The sequence below is a fragment of the Acartia tonsa genome, chromosome 9 (assembly GCF_053477335.1).
Source record: "Acartia tonsa isolate MP-2025a chromosome 9, ASM5347733v1, whole genome shotgun sequence".
Lineage (NCBI taxonomy): Eukaryota > Metazoa > Arthropoda > Copepoda > Calanoida > Acartiidae > Acartia > Acartia tonsa.
Window position 1 is genome coordinate 23,199,585 of NC_137268.1, and position 21,259 is coordinate 23,220,843.

General features: G+C 31.7%; 3 protein-coding genes across 4 annotated transcripts; all 3 read right to left on the minus strand.

Moving 5' to 3' along the window:
* Positions 1 to 1,672: 1,672 nt before the first annotated feature.
* On the minus strand, positions 1,673 to 5,877 carry LOC145328550 (uncharacterized). 2 transcript variants are annotated; one of them, XM_080172283.1, is made up of 3 exons: positions 5,724 to 5,877; positions 4,922 to 5,125; positions 1,673 to 4,269 (listed from the first exon to the last, which is right to left on the minus strand). In XM_080172283.1, the coding sequence occupies exons 1-3, from the start codon at positions 5,801 to 5,803 to the stop codon at positions 2,553 to 2,555; spliced, it is 2,001 nt and encodes a 666-aa protein (XP_080028409.1). In that variant the 5' UTR covers positions 5,804 to 5,877; the 3' UTR covers positions 1,673 to 2,552. The 2 variants fall into 2 exon arrangements, with proteins under 2 accessions (XP_080028409.1, XP_080028410.1); XM_080172284.1 differs by lacking the exon at positions 5,724 to 5,877 and having other exon boundaries at positions 1,673 to 4,316; positions 4,922 to 5,152.
* A 906-nt stretch (positions 5,878 to 6,783) lies between these two features.
* On the minus strand, positions 6,784 to 16,173 carry LOC145327445 (uncharacterized). Its single transcript, XM_080170994.1, has 4 exons — positions 14,594 to 16,173; positions 12,276 to 12,418; positions 10,986 to 11,225; positions 6,784 to 10,564 (listed from the first exon to the last, which is right to left on the minus strand). Exons 1-4 carry the CDS (start codon positions 15,719 to 15,721, stop codon positions 9,232 to 9,234), a joined length of 2,844 nt encoding a protein of 947 aa, XP_080027120.1. The 5' UTR covers positions 15,722 to 16,173; the 3' UTR covers positions 6,784 to 9,231.
* Positions 16,174 to 16,608: 435 nt separating this feature from the next.
* LOC145328551 (uncharacterized) lies at positions 16,609 to 20,850 on the minus strand. The gene is made up of 6 exons (XM_080172285.1): positions 20,668 to 20,850; positions 20,158 to 20,270; positions 19,566 to 19,668; positions 18,777 to 18,917; positions 17,915 to 18,017; positions 16,609 to 17,501 (listed from the first exon to the last, which is right to left on the minus strand). The coding sequence occupies exons 1-6, from the start codon at positions 20,848 to 20,850 to the stop codon at positions 17,428 to 17,430; spliced, it is 717 nt and encodes a 238-aa protein (XP_080028411.1). The 3' UTR covers positions 16,609 to 17,427.
* Between the last annotated feature and the right edge of the window lie 409 nt (positions 20,851 to 21,259).

The window sequence follows — 21,259 nt, forward strand, 5'->3', positions numbered from 1 at the left end:
TTTTTTTTATTAGAGATTTTTTATTTTGGGGGGGGGTAAATATCCCCTCCTAAATGGTTTAATAAATAATAATAATAAAAGTTCAAATAATAAATATTTTACAACAAAATGAGAGGATCTTTCTAATGACATAGAGAAACACATTATATTTATATTAGTTTGTTAGGAGTTAATCATAAACCTCAGTAACCTGTAGGATCATTTAATAATAAAAGTACTCCTCAATGATATTAAAATTTAAAAGGAGAAATCTTTACATTGAATGTAGAAATACCAATAACTTTCAATAAAGGTACAACAATCTGAACTGAAAGACTACTTTCTTCTGGAAACATTTCTAAAAAAAATTGAAAACAAAGTAGCAAGTTTGCCGCATTTTCACAGTAGCATAGATAGGCATTTAGGTTAGGTAAGTGTTAATGATTGCCCCGCAGGGTTAGAGCCCCCCGCAGGGACTAGAAATAGGAGAAAAGATACTGTGAAAATGCGATGAAACCTGCTACTTGGCTTTCTTTTCATGATCAAAAAAATCAGTTTGTTTTAGTTACCTAACAATTGAAGATTTATCTGAAATCCAAAGAAATAGTGGAAATAGTATGCAATTTTGGACAATAGTGGAAATAGCATATTTTTTTGGAATAGTTTGCATAGTATGCAAAAATAGTGGAAATAGTGGAAATAGTGGAAATAGTATGTTTGTGGCCAGCCTGAAACTGGTGTTTTATATTATACTAGCTTACTACTTTATATAATAGGATAAAATTAAGGTTAAAACTTAAAAATTAAGTAACTATTAAATGATCTTTCTTCCTAGCAAATAAATCTAATTAACTATTACTACCCTCAATCTGTAGTATCAACCCCTAATAGTTGGAGGATGGGCGGGGAGGTGGCGTTGAATGCCTGCCCCCCCCCCCCCTTGTTTTTTTCCTATCCTATTTTCTGTGTATAAAAGGTAGAGGGCTATAACTGAGTGGCTTTCGAAATATGGTTATGACACATAACTGAGAGTTGAAATTTTTTAAATACCTCCTTTCTGACAGGCACAGGATGCCAGCAAATCTGGTAAGGTCATTCAGGTAAAAAGTAAAAATATTTTTTTACTTAAACAAAGCATTTCATGTTATCTAATACTAAAATATCCTATAGTCGTACATCCTTATATGTAATATATGTGTTTGAGTCGATTTCAGTTTCAAGTATAATCCTGCAAGTCCTGAACCTCCAGGTCTCCAGAAATCTTTAAACGGTTCCTGTGACCGCAAATTTTTACTTGAAGATTTCAAATTTTAAACTTATGTGTTTTCATATATCTTCATGACATATTACAATTTCATAAAATTCGTTGCCGTTTACCTGCCAACCATCGGTTTGCGGTCAGCTACAAAGTACTGCTGCCACCGCCAAAATTTATGTTTTGAGATTTCTAATATAAAATTTACATAAAGATAAAAATATTCAGAAAAAATTGTTCTTCTAGCTTCAATAATAAGAAATTACAGCCATTTAAGATTAAAAAAACAGAGATTTTTGTTGTAAAATATAAAAGATTATATTGCCGGATATCCGGCCGGATAGTTTCAATATCCGGTATCCGGCCGGATATTGAAAATGGCCGGATATCCGGCCAGATATCCGGCCACACCGGATATCCGGCCCAACCCTAATATTTATACATAACATTTAATTCGGCAATCTTACGGAACATATTTACAACAAAAAAATTATTTTCAAGTACAAAATTGGTTTATTTACAGGAAGATTATTCATATATTTTAAATAAAACTTTAGCTATTCAAAACCATCATCAATTAATACTAGGTAGGTAGTTAATTTATAAAAAGTTTTGAAATAAGCACAATAATATTTTTAATTACAACCCAGAAATTTGATTTTTAAGACGGTTTAGGCTATTTTTATACCCCCTAAGCTATCTACTTTTTTTTAAATACAGAGCCCCTTAGATGCAAGGGTGAGTCGCTAGAAGAGTGCTCGATAATTATAAAATGTGGATAGAGATGCTATATAGATAGGTACTATTATTACAGTTTAACAATACCTAATAAAAAGTTATTGGACAAATATAAAAACATACAGAATAATAAACAATAGTCATATCATAAAGAGAGTTTCTAATCACACACTAGATAACCGATACGGTTTTTCTTCACAGTGTAGCTTCCTATATTTCCTGGGAAGGTTTATAGCTAATTTGGGGAAGGGAACCAAACCCCAAACCCCAAAATTGCCCCCCTCTAATTTTTAAAAATTTTCCTTTTTGAAACTAAAATAAAAAATGGGAATGTGGTCAAATTAAAGCCCCCGTGGGCCCGTCACCTTAAGTGTCCCTAGAGGCCTCTATAATATATAACCACGACATAATCAAAAATAAAAGCAGGGGTGTATATTCAAAAGGAAATTTAAAATAAGGATTTGGGGGAATGAAATAGGAGAGGGGTGGAGAAAAGAAATTCAATTAGTTTTGAAAATATACCTACCTATATCCCTTAAAAAAAAAATAATTTTAAGATCCTATTCATATTTTTTCAATTTCATACTTCTATCATCTCCTCTTTAATTTCAATGCTTTGTATGAAATCAGTTTCCTCTATATACTCTTTCTTAACATCTATTGAAGCAACATCACTGATGAGTATGTTTTCATCCTCCTGTATTTCTTCCTTAATATTCATAGCACTATTTTCTATGTGTCCTGCTTTGTGGGTGTTAAATTCATCAACATCAGTAAAATGTTTTTCACAAATGTCACAAGTTATTAGACCGAAAGTATTTTCACCAAGAGGATCTGTTGTATCTTGTTCAGTTGTCATATCATCTTGGACATCTTGTAATAATGATAATTGGTAATCAGTAAATATTGGCCCAATCGAAGGATTAGCGGTATCTTGTTCAAATGCAAGATCGCTGTCAGGTTCTTCTTTAACGTCTGTTTCATCAGCCAAATAATGGTCTGGATGCAATAATTTAATGTGGTTTTTCATAGGCCCAAGGCTTAAAAACTTCTTATTGCATACGTAACAATTAGTATTGTGTTTCTTAGCTACATGTGCCTGTAATTCTTCCTTCGAGTAGAAAACTGCCAGACATTTTTCACAAATACATAAACAATCAGAGTTAGGATATTCTAATTTATGATTTCTAAGATCTTCCTTTGATGAAAACTCTATGCTACATATAGTACAAGGAAAAGTGGTAACACAAACTTTGAGATGTGTTGCGTATGAGTAGTCACTTTTGAATTGTGTTGAACAATTTTTGCAATAATGAGTACTTTTTTCTATCTTGCTTTTTTTCTCGCGTATTTTTGTGTGCTCAATGCTGTGCTTAGCCAAAGCATTTTCACTTTTAAATAATTTTCCACATGTTTCACATTTATGCTGGGGTCCTTTACATTTCTTTTTATGTCTAATTAACCATCCATCCCAGTACCCCTTCTTTTCACAGAAATTGCAATAAACAGGTTTCTTGGGAACCTTTAAATGCATGTTTTGAAGATGATAATTTAAACCACCCTTATTAAAAAAACTTGCGTCACATTGGTCACAAGCAAATGGTTTAATGCCTGTATGAGTTGTTTCATGTTTTTTTAAATCAGTTGGAGTTCGAAACGTTTGGTTGCACGTTTTACATGTCAGTTTCTTTTTATAATCTTCTGGGTGTTTATGTTCTTGGTGATTGTGCAGCAGATATAGGGCATTAAATGGTGCATTGCATACATCACAAACAAAAGTTGCGTCGACAGAATGAACACGTTGATGTGTTTTTAGTCGATCCAGTCTGTTAAAATTATGCCCACAAATATCACAAGAAAATTTCTTTTCCTTTTCCCTTTCTTCCTTAGTCAATTCATGTACCATTCTAACATGCTCCTTTAATTTTGATGGCCTGTTAAAACTCTTCTCACATATATCACAAGAATAATATTTCATCTTCTTTTCCATTTCTTCATCGAAATCAGAATCGTCTTTATAGGATTTGACTTGACGTTTATCAGAATCTTCTTTATAGGATTTTGCGTGACGTTTATCTAATCTTGAATCGTCACCAGAGGTTTTGTGCATCAATCTAACGTGTCTGTTTAAATTTGACTTATTATTACAACTATAATCACAACTATTACATTTATGAGGTTTATCGTCTGTGAAAACTATTAAGTGTCCATTTTGACGTTTTTTGTTAGAATTTGTCTCTTTATCTTGGTTTTCATCTTCGCTTTCAGGAATAAATCCAGGCTCAAAATCTTCATCACTAAGGTAATATGGACTATTCATGTTGTTGTTATGATACATACCAACCTAGATATAAAGTCAAGTTGTCCATGTCCTTGTGTCATACAATGATACATCTTAACAAGAGAAATTGCACAAAGAAAAAATACCCCCTTCTCACCCCCCCCCCCCCCCTAATAATTTTGTTTTGTTTCATATGAAATAAAGTAAATCTTAGAGACCAATGGGAACGTAGTCGCTATCCTATAATATAAAGTAGTAAGATTTTTTTGTCTGAAGCTTAAGATTTTGATGATTACTGCACCGAATGAGTTCCCCAAATTAGAGAAGCTTTACATAGGTCCCAGAGAGGTTTTGGACTGTTTTTTTTTTTAAGAATTACGATTTTTTAGATGGTTTTGGGCTATTTTTAAGCTTCTAATACAGGGCCCCTAGATTAAAGGGGCGCAGCCACTAGTATAATTTAATAGCCTACCTTTTTTAAAATATAATTTGCGCAGTATGTGTTAATAGTAGAAAATTTATTATGTTGGTATAATTCCAAACTCTAGAACTTATAACTAATGATATTTATTTTCTACTATTAACACAAGCCGCGTAATTTGAATCTTTAAAAGGTGCGCAATAGTTTTTTTTTGCACACCCTTTAGTTTTAATCATTAATAGTCAACCTGTTTTCTTCTCCACTGCTTTCAAAAAACTCCATCACATGTTCTTTTATAACCTTTCTTTTCTCTCTCAAGGATACAGATAAACTACTCTCCTCCTCTACTTTTTCTTCTTCTTGGTTTCCATGATGTCTTATCATGTGTTTGTTTAAATTGCCTGTTTCGGCAAATGCTTTTTTACAAACCTTACATGAAAATGGTTTTTCGCCTATTTGTAAATACATGAAATTAATGATAATCTATTAACTGCGCCCTTAGTTTCTAGGGAGCCGTGTCTCGTTTTTTTCTCTCTAACTTAACAAGAAATAAACAGATACCTACTCATAAAAAGTTTTAAATGCGGTGAAAAAAGTGAAATGAGGACATTTTTCATACCAATACAGAGTAACTCAAACATTGTGACTTTGCAAGGCATAAATGTAATCAAATATCGAACTGTCAAGATATCAACTAGTGCTTTAACTATTCATACTTTCGCTAAGTGTTGGATTAAAGGATAGTCACATTCGCCTCCCTCCTTTTCAAATAGGGAATCTTATTTATCTTTACCAAAACCATTAGGTGTAAAATATACCTATGCTTCTTGTCCGAAAATAATAAAAAAAACTCTTACATTTCGCCAATATTAAAGTAAAAAATATAAATAATGTTTTTCATGTCGTTTCTCATGCGGGGACCAGATATTTAGAAACAGTCTTATTAAATGATGGTACGGAAAACAATACACCATAAAGGGCGTATTGATACAAACGATTAAACTTAAAGTATAAAAATGTTACGTTAAAACTTTATCATTAATTGCATTCCTGTATGAGTTCTTTCATGTCTCTCTAAATGTTGTTTCTTTCCGAAAGTTTTATTACATGTATTACACTTAAATGTCATTTTATCCACTTGTTGGTAGATTTTTTATAAAATAGTTTCAAATAGTTTTCATTTCTGAAAAGAGTATTAAAAGGTATTATTTATGGATCAGTAATATTTGACATAAAATCACTTCACATAAATTCATTTCACATAAAACATTTCACATAAAGTATCATTTGACATAAACTCATTTGACATAAAGGTACATTTGACATAAAAACGTTTCACATAAACTCATTTGGCATAAAGGTACATTTGGCATAAAGATACATTTCATATAAAGGTATACTTGACATAAAGGTACATTTGACATATAGGTACATTTCACATAAAGGTACACTTGACATAAAGATACATTTCACATAAAGGTACCCCGAGCATGGCAACCGGTGAACAGAATCTCAGTTCTGCACCACAAGCCTCGCACGACTGAAGTTCCCATGTCTATACAGTCATATTTATATGAAAATATTTTTAGAAGATTTTTGAATTTTTTTTGAAGATTTTCTTTTAATAATAAATAAAAATTTCTAAAATCTTTAAAAAAAAATGGAAAATCTTCAAAAAAAAATTCAAAAATCTTCTAAAAATATTTTCATATAAATATGACTGTATAGACATGGGAACTTCAGTCGTGCGAGGCTTGTGGTGCAGAACTGAGATTCTGTTCACCGGTTGCCATGCTCGGGGAAAAAAATGACTACCTCGGCTACACTTTGAAATGTATCTTTATGTGAAACGTTTTATGCCAAGTGTACCTTTATGTCAAACGTACCTTTATGTCAAATGTACCTTTATATCATATGTACCTTTATGTCAAATGTACCTTTATGTGAAACGTTTTTACGTGAAGTGTACCTTTATGGCAAATGTACCTTTATGGCAAATGTTTTTATGTCAAATGTACCTTTATGTGAAGTGATTTTATGTCAAATGTTTTATGTGAAATGAATTTATGTTAAATGATATTATGTCAAATATTACTGATCCATTATTTATATGAATTTTAAATTATGTTTTAATAGGTATTCATATAATTATTAAAAAACGAATAAAATAAATATTATATACAACCTACATAAATTAATTTCATATGATTAAATAAATAAATTAACGTAACTAACAAGTGGTTTTTTTATATCAGAAATGGGGATAGTTGCATGAAGTGCATTTAACGAGTTTAGGTATTTGGTGAAGTTAACCATAAAACATTTTTGTAGAATGTATTAATCATGGGTTAGACTTAGCAAGAAAGATTTTCGAAAGAAAAATTTACTTTTACCGAGTAGTTTTGGAAATACATCTAAAATCAAATAATTTACGATTGTTAAGGTTACCATTTCAGAAAATGATTGCAAGCATAAATGACGAGAATATCATCTTACATAAGTAAGTATTCACAGAGATGTAAATAGTATGCAATAAGACATCAATAAAAGTTTTGACTTGCTGCTTTGATAAAATATTACATATTTCTAAGATATAAAATACTAGAGTTTAATTTTCAAATCTTAATTTTGAAAACTTATGGGTAAAATATGTATATTCTCTCATATGTGCTTTATAATGCATACTATATCATAGATTGGAAAAAATTAGGTTCACTAATTTGGGTTTAAATTCATTTCAAGCAAATATCCCAATTAATTAGAGAAGCGATGTTAAGATAAGTAAAAGGGGACTATCCACGAATGAGAGCAGGTGATTATAGGCACCTTCCAGCATAAATCCATATTTTTTTTTAGTGCCATTTAATAGGTTTATGTTTAATACTTTAGGTTTATCGACTAAAAAGTTAGGTTTCACCATTGTTTTATATGAAATAAACTTTGAAATGTAAAGCATTTTTTGATGCAATATCAACAAACTCTTTGTTGAATCAAAAGGACAAAATAAAATTACACGGCAGAAAAGCATCAAATGCTGTAAATTGCAAAAGTAAATTAAGGGGAGGGGGGGGGGGGTAAGTTCTGACACTTTTGCGTAAACAGGGTGCATCGGCTTTGTCTTAGGAGTGAGAGGATAGGTTATTTGGGGGAAAAGTTTACTTAAGGGATGTATTTTTCTTAAATTTAAAAAAAATTGGATTTGGCCTTCAGGTTCAGGTGCTACAGGCCTCCAGGTTGTCTCTGGACAGGTAAAAATGAAAAAAAATTTTTTTGAATAGTAAGAGTTCAACCTTTAAAACAAAATATGCATTTTTTAACTTCAAATATGCAAACAACATTAAAAAAGATGCATATTTTGTTTTATAAGTTGAACCCTAACTATTTTTTTTTTCATTTTTATCTGTCCAGAGACAACCTGGAAGCCTGCAGCACCTGAACCTGGAGGCCAGATCCAAATTTTTTTTTAATATAAGAAAAATACATCCCAAAAGTAAACTTTTTCCCCAAATAAACTTTCCTCTCACTACTAAGACAAAGCCTATGCACCCTGTTTACGCAAAAGTGTCAGAACTTACTCCCCCCCCCCCTTAAACTGTTTACAATATTACAAGTTACCAACCCTTTTTCCAAACATACATTTTAATCAAAATAATATACTTTTGCATTTAGCATTTAAACAACAATTTGAACTCATCAAAACATTTAATGGTATTACACCAAATAATGCTTAACTTTTCAAAGTTTTCTTTAATATAAAACCATGGTGAAACCTAACTTTTTAGTCGATAAACAAAATATTAAACATAACACTAGTATATTCTCTAAAAAATACTATGAATCAATGCTGGAAGGTGCTTAGAATCACTTGCTTTCGTTCGTGAATAGTCCCGTTTAAAACTTGTCAATACTTATTAAGAGATTTCTCTATTTTTTAATCTCTAGTTCTATAACCTATTGCTTCTCAGATTATATTCTTTGCATAATCCAACTCATGTATTTCTGATTTTACATATTGATGTAATAATATATTACATATTAATACAATTTGATTATTAGATACCTACCAGTTATTTTGTGACGCTACAATTAGAACAAATATTACAACATCCAAAAAGGCGAAGCCCTTCAATGAAAATTAGGGACAAACGAACTTAATAAGCAGAACATTAATTTGTACATTAAAGTGAAAGTATAGGGCATTGCAAAAGGACATACTTAAATTATTAGGACTTAATTATAAAGATGCCTCGCTTATAATATTGTAATTTGTTGTCCTGGGATTATTCCAAAAATCAGATGAATAGGATAATTAGGTTTATCATACAAAAAGTTGTTGTCAAAGAAGTAAAAATATCTTCATGTTTTAAATAGACGTGCAGAGTTTCCAGGAATTATTATAGAATTGCTACGCTTCCTAAGTCGTATCTAACTTTCATATAAATCATTAGGCAAAGTTTGAAATCGATAGGACAATTCTAACATGTATAAATTAACGAAAAATACTAACGGAAGAACATACGGACAAACCCTAATTATAGAAAAGTTTATATAAAAAAATTATGTTTTTATCATCTCATCCTTATTATCCATAGAACAATCGTTATCATTTACTTCTGCCATTTGTTCTTCATTGTCTGGGGGATCAATATCATCATTGTTTTCATCTTCATTCGTTTCTTTCTCTGTTATAACATAGTCAACATTTTCCATATGACCTGCTTTGTGTTTGTTAAATTCAGTAAGATCAGTAAAAGATTCATCACATAAGTCACATGCTATCAAGTCTATAGAATGTTCACTCTGAGGATCAATACTTTCATCTTGTTCAAGTGCCATATCATGGTCATCTTCTGGTTCATTCATGAAGTCGGATATGTTCAAATCCCGATGAACTGTCTCCTGATGCTTTTTCAAGTTTGCTGGCCTTGCAAATTTCTTATTACATATTGTACAATAACGTCTATTATGCTCTGCAGCTTCATGAACCTCGAAATCATCCTTGTTCTTAAAAATCAAATCACACTTCTCGCATTTAGACACACAATTAGATTTGGGAAATTCTAATTTGTGGTTCTCCAGATCGTCTGTTGATGTAAATTTTAAGTTACATGTATCACAAGGGTATATTCTCATACAAATATTAAAATGTCTTGAGTATGCGTTTCTGCTATTGAATTGTCTTGGATGAGTGTGATTGTCACAAAAATATGTTTCTCCAAAGTGCTTCCTTAGGTGGACAGCTAGGGCATTTCCTCTTTCAAATTGTTTTCCACAAATTTCACATGTAGGCTTTTGCCCGGTACATTTCTTTTTATGCCTTCGCAACCAAACAGGACTAAAGCCTTTCATTTTACATACGTCACAATAAATGTATTTATCATTAGGGTCCCTTAAATGTATTTCTTTGTGACAATTCAAACTGCTCTTTGTTGTGAAAGTCCCATCACATTTATCACAAGAATAAGTTTTAACGCCATTCTCATCATGCAACTTTTGGTGATATCTCAAACCACTTCTTACTGTGAAAGATGCATCACATAGATCACAGGAAAATGGTTTAATACCTGTATGAACCATTTCATGTGTTTTCAACTCAGATGGACTACGAAACGACTTGTTGCAGGTTTCACATGTGTGCTTCTTGGAAATGTCTCCTTCATGAATCCTGACGTGTCTCTGAAAGTTTGATTTATCCGCAAAACCTCTGCCACATGTGTCACATTTGAAGGGCTTCTCACCTGTGTGAATTAAAATATGAGTTTGCAATCGTGAAGGCCTGTTAAAACGTTTTCCACATACAGGACAGGGAAACTTCTTTTCTGTATCAGTATCTTCTTTGTACTCAAGATCATTATTAGGTAAAAATCCTGTTTCATAGACATCATCATTACTGTAAAAAAATAACTATTCAAGAAAAATTGACAATAAAAAGGTTTATAAAGTAATTTTAATGAACTACAACCTGTAAAAAAAATCGAAAATATTATCTTAATTTTATGTGATATGATCGTCATGGGACACTTCCACTTGAAAATTGGAGGGCAATAATATCTTTTTCATGCTTCACCATTTACTAACAAGCCCATTTTTAGTTTATTCATGAGAAAATTTGATTAACAGCATAAAGAAGTAAGCCTCTTATTCTTTAGTCAAAATTCATTTTTTTAGACAACATATTTATCATCTCTGTAAAGACCCACCCCCTTTCAACCCACCCGTTCCCATTTACCTTTTACAATTTCACTCACTTTGCGAAGCCCCATTGCAAAATTATGTGCACTTGTCTATGTATATTTCATGAATAGTTTTACCTAGTTTCATCTTCGTGAATTTTGACATGTCTCAAATAGTTTGATCTGTCAGAAAAAGTTTTCCTGCACTTGTCACATTTAAATGGCTTCTCTCCCGTGTGAATTCTCATGTGTGTTTTCAGATGTGTAGCGCTTGAGAATGATTTATCACAAATATTACATGAGTTTGAACTAAAATCTTGTCTATTAATGTTAGCAGCATGAGGTATAAATCCAGGCACATAATCTTCTTCATCACTTCTGTTAATAAATAACTATTCAAGTTAATGATCTATCAATGTACCTTACATCATTTTATTAAAATGTATTTTTACCCAGGGATCTAAAGGGATAAGACAATGGCCGATAAATTAATGTAATCCACAATAACTAAACGTAAAATTATCACTTTATTATATTACTATTGGTGGTTGAAACGTTCAGACACTCAACTTAAAGCCAACCTATCAAAATTATGTAAATGTCCCCAAAGTTGTTGCGCCAACGTATAAGAAAACGTTATTATAAAACTTCAAGGACTAGTGTAATAAACAGCAAAATGTGTCCTTCCTCCCTGATTTTTACCGTTGCCCCTGCAAGAATAGTTTTCTCATATTTAATTTACTTTAATTTATGCTAAAAAAAGAACGTGTAGAACTAGAAATACTAATCTTTGGTTGTACGACCTTTGTCTGAAAGTCCTAAGTGTACATGGTAATGACTCAATGAGTTATAGCTCTATTGGAAAAAAAGTGTGCCCTAATTATATAAATTGTTGTCAATTTTTATTTAGGTTGCTAAAATAGATAGGTATCTTTTGTTAATAAGTATGTTCATCTAGTATGAAGGGAGGGGATGGGGTAAAAGGGGTAGATAGGAGGAATTTTCTATTTTAGCCACCTAAAAACTCCACTTAGAGCATATGATAATCTGGAGTAATATCCAAGTAATAATGAATCCATTATTATATAACATATGATAAAGCAGCAGTAGATGTTATTTATAAAGTTTTAAGTATGACGCGTAATCTTCCAAAATTAAACCTGTCACTTCCAAGATAAAAAGCAAACTTCATCTTTAGATTTTAGACTTTTGTACTCCAGACAATAATGAAAAGTTTGAAGGCTTATCCTGAAGTGTTTCAAGTTAAACAATTAAAATGTTATATATAAAAACCTAAAAATACCAATTTAACAAGACATATCAAAGGAGTATCCCAGAATAATTAAAATAGAAAACAGGGCAAGTCCGGTGCAAGGTAGTATAATTGAAAAAATAAAATGAGCAACTCATTAATACTGAATAGTCTACCTTGTTTCATCCTCACTACTGTCAAATTCAACTAGATTTGTCTGACTTTTTGTAGGTTCATTATTTCTACTTTTGGATGTAGACAAATTAACTGTTTCTCCTTCGTTTTCCATTCTCTGATGCCTCACTTTGTTTGTGTTAAGTTATATTGTCTTTCTCTGCAAAAGTTTTGTCTTATTTATCACATGAAAATGGTGTTCCTGAATTGAGGGAAATAAAATAAATAATATTTTATAATGAAAAATTAAAATAAAGTATGAAAAGTAAAAGACAAACTTTAAAGGGGTAGTTGCACGAAGTACATTTAAACTTAAATTTAGTGAACTGCATATTATTTTCTGTACAATAGTTTAAACTACATCTATAGGACATACAGGGTGAGTCAGAAAAAACTGAGTTTTCCGATTTTCTGATACAACCAGTAGGAATATGGACAAAACAATTATAGGTTCTTGTTCTCTATAAAAATATACATTAAACTTAGAAAAGGTGTTTTTGAATATCTCTGAAAACAACGGCGCTTTTTAGAGCATAAAGATTTTAAAAAGTGTGTGTGATGACTTTTTCGGCCATTATTTTGTACTTTTTAGGTAGATTTATTTATAATAAAAAATGTCTACCATTCTAAAAAGATAAACAAACATATTTTTTGATTATTACAATTTTTAATCAACAGATTGTAAATATTTAACATCTTAAAAATAAAAATTATTTAAATTAAATTATCACATTATAAATCAAACGTTTTGTTGTAATCTATTGTTAAGACTTAATACTCCATGACCAGAAAACCAGCTCATGACCGAAAATATTTCATCTTGTCACCTAAATTCCTCCCCCCTCCCCCTAAATTTCCTCTATATTTGGTGCAAGACAGGATTTAATCTCCAAAATCTCCGCCCCCTTTTGACAAATTATACTTGTGTGTTATAATCCATCATAATAACTTCATTTTAATAGGGTAGGGTTTCTAAAAGGCATTTTTATTTTAAAAATTAAAACCTTGATAACTTTTTTTATCTTAAGAGATTTTTTTGTCAAATAAAAAGGTTTTTTTTCTTTTTACTATAACCTACGTTATTATAGAAGATTCTTTTAAACCACATGCATCACAATCAAGAAATATGAAAAAATGACAAATTGCAGTATTCTAAAAATGCTTTTGTTAGGAGCCAAAAAGCATTTCACTCTTAAAACTCATCAAAGTACTTTTCTTAGACCTTTTTCAAAATAAATATTGAAATTTTAAGATTTTTTTATACAAAATAGATGAGTTATTTTAATTTTTCTTGATCCACATTTTTCACACAAGGCATTTTTTGACACCATACACCTATCATAGAGGCCGCATTTTTAGAGATAATGAAAAACACCTTTTACAAGTTTGATGTGCTTTTGTACAGAGAACAAGGACATATAATTATTTTTTCTGTATTCCTTCTGGTTGTTTCTGAAAATCGAAAAACTCAGTTTTTTCTGACCCACCCTGTATATTTGAAAGAATTTCAATTTTCTACTAGGTAGTTTAAATTGCTGTCTTATTTTCACAAAAACAGAATGAAGGGCATACAGTGGTTGTAAAAAGCCTGTGATTAATATTATCCATAAGGATTTTTCAAATAAATCAAAATATACTTTGTTGTCCTAAGAATCTATATTACACCTTTTTGCTTATCATAGATTATTATTTATTTAATTCCTGAAAGTTTGACCCTATTCAATTCATTCACGGGTTTCTTTAATGCTGTCTCTGTCCAAAAGATTTATCATTCTTGTTTCATTTCAATGTCATTTTTGCAAATTACAGGTTGATTTTTGTGTGAAAATTTCATCATTTTTACATATTTAAGAGAACACAGTATATATTCTGAAAATCATAAATCTATAATTAATAATACAATATTAATATACTTACATCACTTAATGACTTTATTACCATTACATCGTAAGGCCGGGATTCTCCTTCGATTTAAGTGATCATCTAGAGGATCTAGTGCATCATCCACGTGTAATGAGATGCAATAGGATATTAGGTTAACATTCATCAGACAACCAACCCTTTGATTGCACGACCTTTGTCTGAGAAGTCCTAACTGTGCATGGTAACGAGTTGCGCCTGTTTTTTGGGCCAAGACATTCCCCCTACTCTAACTATTTATATCGCGCATCTGACATAGCAGCAGTAGGGACCATTTTTAACGTACCTATCACCTCCCCAGCGACGAGCGGATGCGCTACGTGTTGAGCCACGATCGATGGTACTTAATGACTTCATGATAAATATAATTTGAAGAAAATTTTTTTTTCAAAATAAATTATGTTTCAATCATCTCCTCCTTAATATCCACAGGAATATCGTTTTCATTTATTTCTGCCATTTCTTCTTCATTGTCTGGGGGATCCATATCATCATTAAAGGTGTTTTCATCTTCATTCATTTCGTCTTCTATTATAACATAGTCAACATTTTCCACGTGGTCTGCTTTGTGTTTGTTAAATTCAGTAAGATCAGTAAAAGATTCATTACATAAGTCACATGGAAATTCTAAATTATGGTTCTCCAGATCGTATGTTGGTGTAATTTCAGTAATTTCATCATTTTTTTCATTTTCATCATCATCAATAATTTGTATATCTTCAGCAGCTGCAACATTTGCAATATGAACTTCTGAGCTTACATGCACAGTATAATCACTAATTGATAAAAATGATTTACTGCATGTATCACATGGAAATGAAATTGATGACAGATGGTCTTCCTTGTGATCATTCAAGTCAGCTTTATTAGTAAAAGATATGTCACACAGATCACAAGTAATTAGACCAGATAGAAAGTCGCCCAAACGATCATTTGTATTTTGATTAAGAGACTTTACATCATCAATTATAATTTCATCGTTTTCTTCTTTTATGTTGTTTTGTTTAATGTCTGTTTCATCATTTATCATGTGTGCAAGTGTACCACCTTCAGAATGTTCCAAATCAACATGCGCCTTCATATCATCTTCATTATCGATAACTACTCCACACCAACTACATTCTTTGCTATGATATTTATCTTTGTGCTTTTGTAGATTTTCTGGGGATGCAAAATTTGCACTACAAATTTCACATGGAAAAACTCCCTTACAAATTTTTTTATGTTTGGTATAAGCTTTTACAAATTCAAATTTTCTGGGACAGAGATGGCACCAATATTTTCCAAACGAAGAACTTTCTTCAGTGTGCATTTTCTTGTGGCTAAGCAAGGCACAAACTCTTTCAAATTCTTTTCCGCAGACCTCACATTTGGGCTTTTCGCCAGTACATCTCTTTTTGTGATCACGCAACCATCTCGGATTTTTACCATTCAGTCCGCAAGCAACACAAGAAATTAACTTTTTTTCGCCTTTATTTATATGAATTTGTTGGTGGTAATTCAAACTATTCTTTTGACTGAACGTCATGCCACAGGTGTCACAAGAAAAGGGTTTAAAGCCAAAATGCGTCAATTCGTGTATATGCAATTTTGATGGTCTATCAAAACATTTACCACATGTTCCACAAGTGTGATTCTTTACTTTATTCTCTGTCTTTGGCTCAGGTCCATTGATTTCTGCCTCTCTCTTTTTTTCATGTCTTTTTTCGTGTTTACCCAAATTACTTTTATCAGAAAATGCTTGTCCACATTCCTTACATGAAAATGGTTTTTCACCTGTTTATTTCATAAATAATGAATAAAATTATAAAATGATTTTACTCCACTTTAAATAAATGGAACCTAATGGTAAGAATATTAAACCCTACTTTGGATACCCTATTATAAAAGTAATCAGCGGAAGAATTTAGGGGCTCTATATTCGAAAGAGTAGAGGGAAGAAAAAAATAGCTCTAAACCATCCCCGATCCTAAGTTCCAAGTATTGAGAAATCAATCGGTTCAACTCTTATCTTAAGCTACAGACAAAAAACCTTATCACTTTACATCAGGATAAGATTTTTGGTCTTTAGTTTAGGGATTCGATAACTATTTAACCGATTAGGTTTTTTATTTTAGAGAAACTTAACATAGGTCTCCGGGTGGTTTTAGGCTATTTTGTTTTTATTTTACTTAAAAAGCAGAGTACACATTTAAATTATATACCAACGCAATTTCTCAAAAATATAGGAAACAAAAATAATAAAAAACACTTTCTCTTTAAAATCTAATTTTTGGTTTACTCATTATTTCCTGTATGAGTTCTTTCATGTCTTTCTAAATGTTGAAGCTTTCCAAATGATTTGTTACAAGTTATGCACATAAATTCCGGCATTTTAAACAAATATTTTACAAGAACGTCTGTATAATTTAAATATTTTCTGAAAAAAATAAGAATTTAACAATAAGGCTTTTAAGAGGAGGAGGGTCATTTCTCACCCTCTTTGTATATTTTACACATGTGATTCATAAAACTCATAATTGGGTAAAACACTTATCAGTTAGTATGCAGGCTAGCTACCTATATAAAGAAGATATTTTTTGTGTCATAAATTCACATGTTTAAAGTTAACAACGATGGTAAAAAAATGTCCCCCATCCATAATAATGGACATAGAATACGTGGATATTGTGACAGGGAAATTTTTGTCGTCAATTTAGGTTCCTAATATGCTCCTCAAATATTGGTCAATACATTCTTACAATTGTCAGGTGTGGGAAGGGTAAAGCACTAAGGAGAGGGATGGAAGTATCGTAGGAGAAACATTTTATCAGAGTATGCGAAAATCTAGCACAATAACCACATATTCTATATCCATTCCTATAATCGACTTTTATTCAAACTACAAAAGTATGATCACTAAATCTATCACATATAAAAACAATTGTGAAAACTAAAAAAAATACAAAACTAAAACCCACTAGAAATGTTTTTTGATCCATGATACATGGAATCCTGAAATAAATTGATAGGTACTTATAAAAATATTTTTAGTTTTTACCTTTTAATTTAAAAAAAAAAAATTTTATTAACCATCAATAAGCAATCAAAGCAGATGAGTAAAATAAAAACAAAAGAAGGATACATTATAATTTTATCTCCCATATTTTTCAAGTAACTGAATGAAATCTTTTATCATGTAACCTTGAAGGGGAAAGATTAATATATCCCCTATTGAGCTATCAATCTCTAAGTTTATTCCGGACAGCAGGTCTGAATGAATTTCTTAACAGCATCAAGCTCCTCTAAAGTTCCTTCATGCCCCATTCCTAAAATAAATTTATACTAGTTGTCACATCCTCCTCCCCCCTTTATAAATTAAAGATAAAGTGGGCCGGTAGGAAGTTTTTTTCCCCTGTGCCTAACCCCTGCCTAAAACTGTGGTGCCCCAACCCCTCAAGACTACAGTACACAGTACCATATATAACCTAACCTTATCTGACCTAAAGAAATATTCAACCCTTAATTCATTTTAGGACTTGATGACAAAAAGGCTTCGCTTAAAATATTATACCTTGCACTAGTAATCGTTCTCCCAAATTCATCTTTCAGGTGATGAACTCGATAGGACATTATAACATTCCTTAATTAACGTTAAAAAGCTTTCCGTTACGGACGTTCGGACGGTCCAACCTAATTATAGAATGTTTTGCTGTAAAAAAAAATAGCTTAAAGTTTATACCTTTATAAGTGACAAGTTTATGATTGGAAAAATGTTTTTCTAAAATTTTGCTAGTTTTGACTCCTCTTGAATACGTAACAACTTCGTCACTGTCTCCATGAGCCTAAGTTAAAGAACACTTATTTATGGCATTGTATTATAGACAGCTTTCCGTGGATATTGAAATAATAAATTATAAGATTAAAACCAGTTTTGAGTGCCCCGAGTTGTCAAAGGGCCGGGCTAACGAAAATGGTAATAATTTTATGTTTTATTTAAATATTTGTGGAATCTTATCTGCAATTATTCGATGCTATACATGATTTTTCAGTAGGGCTGAAAACCGGTTCTATTCCACCGGATATAAATCGGTTTCGAAGCCATACTGAAATAGTGTTAGGTAGGTATTTAGTAAGTCTGGGCAAAATTAGTAGGTACATAATGAGAAAATATGAAAATTTGATCTAAGCCTAGCCATAGGTAATTTATGGGACAAAGGAACAAGATTCTGAGAAAAAAATTCTACGTGAAAATTTCCCCCAAACTCATTTTCATGGAATTCAAATGGAAATAAAGGCCTCTATATTTTATGCAACTTAGTATTGGCCTCTATTTTTTTTTTATAAAACTTAGTATAATTAAATTGGGGTTAATAGCTCTTACACATAAAAGGTTGATTGATATAGTCCCGAAGCCGAAAGCAAGTGATCTAATATTATTTATCTTTTGATTAGCTACATCCCCCATACCGCCCAACCGCCCTATACAAATAACCTAAAACCTGCTCTGGTAGGTACTCTTTTTAGAAACGATTTATTTCAGCTGTTTACAAATTGTTAGTGAACCTATAACGTACAGAGTACCCCTGCTTGAAAATGATTACCTGAAAAATCGGAGTCTGAATATTTGGAGTATCTGGTACATCAATGTTATCAATATCTCCTGGTAGGTAGCATGACAGGCCAATACATCCGCCAAATTGAAGTCCGCTGGTTAAAGCTGTTCTTAAAGCCACAGCTCCCCCCTAAACATTGGAATAATTTGATTTAGGCTAGGTATGAATAATCCTTACATAAAAGTAACAGGATGTGAAAGTTCTGTATAACTGTTTGTTGTACAGCAGAATCTCGCAAATCCTTGAATTGACATAGTTTTACTTTACCGTGAAGCTTTTCATAAGTAGTCCAAGGAAGGACTTTAACTATTTTAGAGGAGGGTACCACAACCCTCCAAAGATAAATAGCCCTCTGACAAAAAAATCTCGCTCTCTTTCTTCTAGTGTCCATTTAGGCCTCTAGTGGCGAATGACAGCTGGTGAATTAATAAAGGAAAGAGGAAAAAAATACTTTTTGAATATGTACATAATAAAGAAATGGTTACATGAACTGCCTTTAACAGATTTATAGTACAGATGTATATACAGATAACTACCTGCCCCACTTTTCAAACGACCTTTTTCGTCTGCTAGCAAATTGTTTTCTACTGCTTGTCTCTAATATTCCCGACACTATTAGTTGATTTTCAAAGACCCAATTGAGAGTCGGCACAATGTCCTTGGGATGGGGAAATACACTTATTAAACCCCTTCCCCTTCTAGTGCTTTACTCTGATCATAATACATACAAACTAAATTATAGAGTTGCAATGCTCCTTAGAAATAAAAAAGGCTCACCTGTGAAAACCCGCCAATGATAACCCTTTCTGGGCGAATGTTGTATCGCATTTCTCCATTAACTATGTTCACCAAATATTTCACAGATTCCAAAACACCAGCTCTTGAAGAAAAAAAATTAACTATCATTTAATACAAGGAATACGTCTAATTATACAAAAGACAACCAGCCCGTTGATAGCACGACCTTTTTTAAGAAGTCTTTCCTGTGAATTTATCATTTACATAGAAAGACCAATAAAACTAGAGCTATTGCAGTAATTTGAGTCCCCTTTAAATTATTTCTAATATTCAAAATAAAATGTTGGTAACCTCTAAGGCTGCTCTACTTTTAGTTAATATGGTCCTTTATTTTATTTCAAACAATGCTCTTGGTTAGTAGGGGATATTAACTTTTAGAAAAAAAGAAATAGTTTGCCTTCAACTTTTCCCAATATCGTTTTTTTCAAAAAAATATTACCTAGATACCTATGCTTTTTCGTTGAAAAGTTAAGACAAATTATTTTTTTCCAGATAAATAAATATTCTTGTAATTTAGGGAAGTTTTGTGGTAAGATCAATATATCTTTAAAGTTTATAATGTAAAACTTACTCTTCTCCTCTCTGCTTTGAGTTCTCATCTAAGCTTGTAATATCATACCAGGCTGGCATAAGAGCACCTCCATTAATAGTCACAGGTAACATTGAGGCTGTAGGACATATTATCTAAATATAGGCGTGCAATATGAGAAGTTGTCTGAATTGAACCAAAAAGATAAATATCTTACTCTTAGTTTCTGGAAGGTGTTGAATGAATCTAACTAAAAGAAACTATGGTGATAATCTTAATGAACATAATTTACCGTACTTTTTAGTGCCCAAAGTTCTTTAAGAAACACTTAAACAAAAACTTGCATTTACACATGAAAAAAGTTGTCGTTACTTACAACGGATACTGTGTGACACTTTAGAAAAAACTTAACTGAAAGTCAAGGGTACTCAACTTACACAAAGAGTTAAAGTCCTAAAATTGAGCTGAGTTCCTTTTACTTTTAGTTTTGGTTTCAAAAATGGTTAAATCCGCCTCCCCCCTTCTATCAAAAGTAAAAGTCTTTATCTTTACCTTCAAATAATCTGGTTTGATGGTATTAAGAGCTCCGGCCCACCCCATTCCAGTATCCCCCAAGCCATGCAGAAATACAAGGGTGGCTGTGTGCTTCTTGCCAGCATTTAATATCACAGGAGGGATATTCATTGTTTTGCTCTGGAAATTTGAGGATCTAATAATGAAAATAGTAAAATTCATTAACACTTCATCATCTAATTATTTTTTAAACAATTTTTATTATTACAATATAAAAACGTTTACTAAAAAAATAAAAAGTAGGTAAGTATCTCAATGTACAGATAAAATTCATAATAAAAATAAGCGTCCTAATATCACAAAGTGTTAGAAACATACATAAAATTGGTTAAAATAACTACACTGCTTTATTTCTTTTTAAAGTGCCTGTGTCAATAAAAACATATTCATCATCAGAAGTCAGACAAGTTGAGTCATTGATGTCTGAAAACTGTTTTGATGGCATTTTCGTGAGGTTAGTGTTTTTTGCTTTCCCGCCACTCCTTCGTGTTGTTTTCCTGCTTCTACAACTGATACTTTTCCCGCCAAGTTTAGTGCATGTTTTGCCATTCTTTTTTGTTGCTTCTTTGCT

What these genes read in the sequence shown, in the direction of transcription:
- LOC145328550 (XM_080172283.1), bottom strand. Translation starts at nt 5,803, where the DNA reads ATGACATTTAAGTGTAATACATGTAATAAAACTTTCGGAAAGAAACAA. An exon ending in CATGAAAGAACTCATACAGG is followed by an intron (nt 5,126 to 5,723) that starts AATGCAATTAAT and finishes TTTACAAATAGG; the next exon opens with CGAAAAACCATTTTCATGTA. An exon ending in AGCAGTGGAGAAGAAAACAG is followed by an intron (nt 4,270 to 4,921) that starts GTTGACTATTAA and finishes ATATTACCTTAG; the next exon opens with TGATGAAGATTTTGAGCCTG.
- LOC145327445 (XM_080170994.1), bottom strand. Translation starts at nt 15,721, where the DNA reads ATGACGTTCAGTCAAAAGAATAGTTTGAATTACCACCAACAAATTCAT. An exon ending in AGGAGGAGATGATTGAAACA is followed by an intron (nt 12,419 to 14,593) that starts TAATTTATTTTG and finishes AAGACAATATAA; the next exon opens with CTTAACACAAACAAAGTGAG. An exon ending in ATTCACGAAGATGAAACTAG is followed by an intron (nt 10,565 to 10,985) that starts GTAAAACTATTC and finishes ATTTTTTTACAG; the next exon opens with TAATGATGATGTCTATGAAA.
- LOC145328551 (XM_080172285.1), bottom strand. Translation starts at nt 20,850, where the DNA reads ATGAATTTTACTATTTTCATTATTAGATCCTCAAATTTCCAGAGCAAA. An exon ending in TCAAACCAGATTATTTGAAG is followed by an intron (nt 20,271 to 20,667) that starts GTAAAGATAAAG and finishes GCCTATATTTAG; the next exon opens with ATAATATGTCCTACAGCCTC. An exon ending in TCATTGGCGGGTTTTCACAG is followed by an intron (nt 18,918 to 19,565) that starts GTGAGCCTTTTT and finishes TCCAATGTTTAG; the next exon opens with GGGGGAGCTGTGGCTTTAAG.